We start from the raw sequence: 6,632 nt of genomic DNA on the forward strand, positions 1-6,632 counted from the left end.
CATGTCTAAACACCAAGGTGCACGGAACGCTGTTACCTTCCCACTGAAGTGGTACCTATTGATCTACTTGCAATTTCTTGCTTTCGAACGGCTAGGTTGGCAGGAGCTGGAACTAGAGACAGAAGCTCACCCCGTCTTGCAGCACCCGGGTCTTGAACTGCTGAACTACTGACCTTCCACAGCCTGCAGTTCAGCGTCTTAACCACTTGAGCCATGGCAGCTCCTCAGTTGTACAGTACATGCCTTCAATTCACAAGACCAGGTTCGGTTCCTGGCATCTCCATTTACAGGTTCTCAGGGGTACCTTTAAGGACAACAAAGTTTTACTCTGGGTAGGGTATAAGCTTTTGTGTGCACGCACACTTCTTCGGGTACCAAATGTGCATGCACATGAAAGCTTGTGCCCAGAACAAGACTTTGTTGGTTTTAAAGGTGCCACTGGACTCAAACTTTGTTCTGTTGCTTTATAGGCCTGGATGCCCCTAGAATTGGACTCCCTGGTCCACACTGTTCCAAATTTGGGGGTTCTTTTGGGGAGAGGCTCTAGCAGCTGCAGTAGAAATTTTATGCCTGTACCTCACACACACACACCCAGCCCATTGAATACCCCTTAGAAAATTTTGCCATTGACTACAATGGCACCATGGGATATAATGGAGCTGAATTTTTTCAGTATTCTAGGAAGTCTTCTCTAGGAAGTCTTACATTAAGCAGATGAGGTTATTACCGGTACTGGTATTTGGGTATATTCGAGACTACCAAAAAAAATTCGGCTTCAGTATATCCGAATCCGAAAAAAGCTGAATTTTCCCCCCTGCATACCACTAAGTGAGACTAGGAAGTCTTACATTAAGCAGATGAGGTTTATTTTTCTTGGCACAAAGATCATGGGCAAAGGATCACCTACTAAATTGCTTGAGGACAGTCTGGAGCAAGAAGAGAAAAATAAATGCAGTGATCCTAGAGGGCAGTGGCTTCATTAAACCCTTCTCTCCCACAGACGAAAATCGTTGCCTAATATCCATCCAATTCATAACAGGAGAGGGCTTTTCACTTGCAAATCGTTGCAGGGCAGACATCACTTACCCTGGGTACTTGCACTGATGGCTGGGGGACGCTGGGAGTCTTTTTCCTCTTTGGGGTTGTCCAGGGAGGATCTATCACAGGCTCAATCATGGGCCCATTAAAATTGTCGCAATATTCCTGTTAAAAGGGGGAAAAATGTTTTGGCTTCCTTTTTTTTGGGTTTTAAAAATGTTTATTAAGGTCAAGTATAACTTATAACATGTACAATAACTGCAAAACAGTATACAAAAGTCCTGAGAATCCAAAATTACAAACCAGCCAGTTAATCACCAACAAAGTTTTCAACATACATCAACAGTTATAACATAATAACATAATAATTTAGTATCAGATCTGTTCCCATATATAAAAACGACTTTTGAACTATAAATCCCACTGAATGGAGTCAGGTTTAAAATGCCACAAGTTTGGGAGTCTGCTACTCTATACAACAAGAGGAATGTTTTGGCTTCCTGATCCTATCTCCCCAAAGGGGCATTTCCTGTTTACTTCTAATGAAGGCTCTGTTGTTATACATGTAAGCCTTATAAAAATATTTATTATTAAAAAGTGCATTTTATGTTTTCGCCTGCATACTAGGCCTTAGCCTGGAAACACTGCCCTCTAGATGGAGGCGCTTTCTACAGAGACCCTGGGAAGAAGGGGGTGAATTCCAAGAAGGAGAAGGAGGGGGCAGAAGGACCGGAGGTGTTTTTCTCCTGAGGGTGTGGAGAATTTCTAAAGCAGCAGCTCCTGAGGAGAAAAGTCTGTGGAGACAAAGGAAGGCAGTTTCCAGAGGAATAGCCATCTTCTGGATTGAGCCTTTGATACGGATATCACTTACCCTAGGCTCTTGTGCTGGCAGCTGGGGAATTCTGGGCATCTCTTTCCTCTCTGGAGCTTCCCAGGGAGGATCTATCACAGGGCCATTAAAACTCTCGTAATGTTTCTGTTGGAAGAAGAAAAAAAAACGGGTTGGCTTTCCAATCCTATCTTCTCTGAAGGGCATTTCCCGGTATTTCTAACTGAGACTGTTGTTATACATGTGAGCCTTGTAAAAATATGTTTTCGCCCGCATAGTGGGCCCTAACCTGGAAATACTGCACTCTAGATGGAGGCACTTCCTACAGAGAACACGGGAAAGTGGGGGGAGAAAGAGGGAGAGAAGAAGCTGAGGTGTTTGCCTCCGGAGGATGTGGAGAATTTCTTTTTAAAAAAGAAGCTCCTGAGGAGAAATGACTGTGGAAACAGGGAAAGACAGTTGGTAGAGGAGTGACTGTCTTCTGGAGTGAGTGAGCCTTCAATCCTCAGAGAGTATGGCTTCTTGGTGACTGTGAGGAAAAGTGGTTAGAGACTTTCTTCTCTTTTTGCCCTAAACTGGACACAATTCATTATAATTTTTATTCGTACTGTTTGTTAAAGCTCCCAGTCTGAATCTAGTGTCTCCCTCACTGTTCAATAAATGTTATTTGTTTTAAGTGTGTTCAGGCTTTGAATGGGGCCTCTATATTTCTGTGACTACTAAAAGGGTTACCTTTGGGGGAGCTTGTCTGGGATTCAGCACCACAGGATTGTGCCTCTGTTCAATGCATGAACGCTAGGCTCTCAATAAAATCAGAATGGGCTGTATTATAACACTGTATAATCTGGTGGCACGTTTATTAGAAGACTGGCGTAAAGGGATGTCTGTGTAACTTAAGAAATCTTTTCTGGTTATAGGGATACTAGAGGGGCACAAAGCAGGGACAGTGCAGAGTGTTATATGGACCTTTGAGGGTGTGAGGGATACGCACAATACTGTCGTGGACCAGCCTCAGCCTGAGGTGCAGCCAGACTCTGACTTGTGGCCTGAGGCCCAGCCTGGGTGAGGAACAGTCTGACTTGCAGCCTGACCAGTCTGATTGGCAACTGGAGCCCAGTGAAAGTGAGGACTCCTCAGAAGTCGAGCCTGAGTCCAGCGTGGCAAAAGATGACTTCAGAGTAGAGGACGCTCAGGAATTAGTCAGGGAGAAGTACCTCCGGAGCCGGGTGAAGTCAAGTAGCAAGGACCTCCGGAGGCACTCACAACTCCCCCAGATTCCCCTCTGATCGTAGAAAGAAGAAGGGCTAAGATCAGAAGGCAATTGCAAGAATGCAGACAGAGTAAATGATTAATGGCCCATCGACAGCTACAAGACAAGACATTACAGGAGCCCTGCTAACTTGCCAGCTGCAGATAAGACTAATTAGGGAAAAGCTACATAAAGCTGGGTGTGAGCTGTGGCCAACTTGTGGAAGCAACACGTCACCTCACCGTGAATCCTGGCGACCACAATTCCTAACTCTGCTCTACTCCTGTGACTCTTGGGCCAGCTTGACTCTGCTTTTGGACTCTCTCTGACCGTAACAACTGACCTTGAACCGTTTGGACTAAGCTGTGAACACTCCTTTGACCTGCTCCTGCCTGCGTGACCTGGACTTGGTGCCTATGAGACCAGCTGGGCTATGACAAATACCCAAACATCTACAGTGTGCTGCAAGTGTGTATGTGCCACTATTGTTAGTGCAAGACAGGATGCGCAAGTCAAGTTTTAGAAAATGGCTGAATGCTGAGTGCCTGTCTCCAGGATGCACATTTCCCATGGTCATTCTTTGCAAAGCATCCCAGGCAAGGCCATAAAAACAGGTCAAAACAGCACAGAGAACTACCCCAGCCACCAAAGCGCCCCCTCCTGGGCAGCACGGAACTCCAGAGGTAGTCCCGGGCCCACCAGTGGGGTCAGAGAGCCTTGGTTCAACCGGGGCAGCCTTATTCCTGGAGGGCAGGGCCACGCAGCTGGGCTCTTTGGGGGACTAGAAACAGCCTTTAACATTCTTTCGGAAAAGGCTGAAACTGGAAGATCCGACTGATTCTACCTTCCTCAATTTCACGGCTGTTCTTCCCCCCACCGTCCCGTCTCCTCCTGCTGTCACAGACCAATCGTACAAGGAAGAGTAGTCAGGAGTTTGGTGGCACTTAAAAGACCACAAGGCGTGACATTTCTCTCCTCCCCACCACCTTTCTGTCGCTTACAGCCTGAGACCCTGGAGAGCCGCTGCCAGTCAGAGTAGGCTAGAAGGCAGATTCATGTATTCAATATTGGACCCCTTGACCCAGTAAATATTTCTGGCACGGCCACACCCAGACCCAAACTCCTCCCAGTCTTACCCAAGAGAATGCTGCTTCTTGGCCACCACAGCTCTCGTTCAAAAAGATGGGTTCGTCCAAAGACAACACATCTACAAATCGTTCCAGCATGGCAGACCACTCTGGAAAACACAAGACATCACCATCATACGCCGCGTTAAGTACCCTTTTCCCTTGTATGACGTTGTAACCTGCCCTGAGCCTGCTTGCGGGGGAGAACGAGAGAGAAATCGAAATAAATAAATAAATACATTTAACATTCTGATTTTAACCTCCTGCTCCAATGCCAGGTTGCCAAATGATCAGGAAAAACAGAGTCCGGTCTGCTAATTCTGCTTTTAACAGCAGCTTGAGCTGAAGGAATCAACAGGTGATACTTCGCATGGCATGGAAATAAGCCGTATTGCCCACAAATGCCTGAATATCAAGTGGCTGTTGCACAGAAGCAGGATAAAGATTTCATTTTTATTTATTTGATTTATATCCCGCCCTCCCCACTGGAGGTTTAGGGCGGCTTACATAAAATGCAGTAGCTAAAACAACAATATAAATAAAAGCTGAAAAACACAACATAAGGTGCTAGGGAACAATTGAAGTGGCGATGGCAAAAGCAGGGCAGCATCAACATACTAGTCAATGCAGATGGCAACTAATTTTAAAGTCGGTGAAGCTCAGGCTGTCGGTGGTGGTACTGGGCACAGGGCCTTAGTGTGTTGGGTGCAGCTCCTTAACTAAAGGCCTGGTGGAAGAGCGCCGTCTTACAGGCCCTAAAGGTAAAGGTTCCCTTGCTCGAAAGCCAGTCGAGTCCGACTCTAGGGTTGCGGTGCTCATCTCCGTTTCAAAGCCGCAGAGCCAGCGCTGTCCGAAGACGTTTCCGTGGTCATGTGGCCGCCATGACTAAACACCAAGGTGCACGGAACACTGTTACCTTCCCACCAAAGTGGAACCTGTTTATCTACTTGCAATTTCTTGCTTTCGAACTGCTAGGTTGGCAGGAGCTAGAACTAGAGACGGGAGCTCACTCCGTCATGCGGCAACCCGGGTCTCGAACTGCTGACCTTCCACAGCCTGCAGTTCAGCGTCTTAACCACTTGAGCCACCGCAGCTCCATTCTACAGGCCCCGCAGAACTGTAAAAGGTCCCGCAGGGCCCTGAGGTCTTCCGCCGGGAGTTCGTTCCACCAGCGTATGCACCTTTGGGAAAACCTCTGAAGGGAGAATATAATATCAGCATGAACACACATGAAGCGGCCTTATACTGAATCAGACCATCAGTCCCCCGAGGTCAGTACTACCTACGCAGACTGGCAGTGGCTCTCCAGGGTCTCTGTAGGAGGTCTTTCACATTAACTACTGCTTGATCCTTTTTAAGTGGAGATGCCAGGGATCGAACCTGGGACCTCCTGCATTCAAGGAAGAGGCTCTTCCACTGAGCCACAGTCCCTCCCAGGGCAGTAAAAATCACTCTTCAACCAGGGCAGTAAAGTGGCTTGAGCCAGTCCTAAACAACAGGGGAGATATCCAAAAAAATATCTGGTATGAAAAGTATCCTCACCCTTCCCATTGGCAAATTTACTTCCGGGTGAGTTCTTGGGCCTCTGATTCAGGATGTAATCTTTAAACGACCAAAGCTGAGCCTGGAACATGGGACGCGGAAAGTCTGAAGAGACAACCTCCCCGTCCTTTCCATCCGCATGTGGGGAGCAGAAGCAAAACGCTTTCTGAGAGGGGAACAGGGTCTGGATACAGCTGGTTGGTGTGTTCTCCACGGCCGAAGCTGAAAACACATAAGAACAGAATCCTATCACCAGAAACTCAAAAAAAAAAAAAAACCCTTGATAGTTTATAGCGACAATCTCCTTTTCTGCCTCCTTCCCACTTTCCAAGGCAAGCCCAAGCTCTTATATCTTTAAGACTTTCAAGCAGACCCCCTTCCCAAGGAACCCTGGGAGCTGTAGTTCTGGGAGAGAGAATTCTTAACACGTTCATCTATATATATATAAAAGTAAGTCCCCTCACCATAAAGTCAATGCCCAGGCCAAACCGCTGGACCTAGAAACACCAAATTCGGGGAGAGCGCTCCTACCATGACATAGATGCTCACTAAGATATGTTTAGAAATTCGACCCCTAATGGGGTCAAAAGGTAAAATGTGCTCCCCCCATTGATTCCTATGTGGCTCCCAGGCTACTGTCTCCTGCACCCCCCACTCTGATTGGTCAGGTGCAGAGCTCAGTGTTCTGAGGTTAAAAAAAAACCCAGTTACAGGGGACTGCACAGAGCTAATGACAGTTGAGGAAATCAGGAATGGCCAAACGCTTGTGAGGTGAAGCAAAGCTGCTGGCCCAGCCTCTCTGATGGCTTCCAACACACTCCCCCCACCTCCTACACCTAACAGCCGG

General features: G+C 47.2%; 1 protein-coding gene and 1 non-coding gene across 2 annotated transcripts in view; both read right to left on the reverse strand.

Annotated features, from left to right (window-relative positions):
- Positions 1 to 6,632, reverse strand: part of LOC107108856 (guanylate-binding protein 1-like) — a 25,891-nt gene that overhangs the window by 15,128 nt on the left and 4,131 nt on the right. Inside the window, exons 6-9 of the mRNA XM_015409380.1 lie at positions 5,786 to 6,007; positions 4,253 to 4,353; positions 1,910 to 2,014; positions 1,087 to 1,203 (exon numbers count right to left, since the gene is read on the reverse strand). Of these exons, the coding sequence (XP_015264866.1) occupies positions 1,087 to 1,203; positions 1,910 to 2,014; positions 4,253 to 4,353; positions 5,786 to 6,007 (545 nt within the window). The remainder of the gene's footprint in view (positions 1 to 1,086; positions 1,204 to 1,909; positions 2,015 to 4,252; positions 4,354 to 5,785; positions 6,008 to 6,632) is intronic.
- On the reverse strand, positions 5,603 to 5,674 carry TRNAS-UGA. The gene has a single exon. It is a non-coding gene; the product is annotated as a tRNA-Ser (tRNA).

The sequence above is a fragment of the Gekko japonicus genome, unplaced genomic scaffold, assembly GCF_001447785.1.
Source record: "Gekko japonicus isolate JY-2015 unplaced genomic scaffold, Gekko_japonicus_V1.1 scaffold745, whole genome shotgun sequence".
Taxonomy (NCBI): domain Eukaryota; kingdom Metazoa; phylum Chordata; class Lepidosauria; order Squamata; family Gekkonidae; genus Gekko; species Gekko japonicus.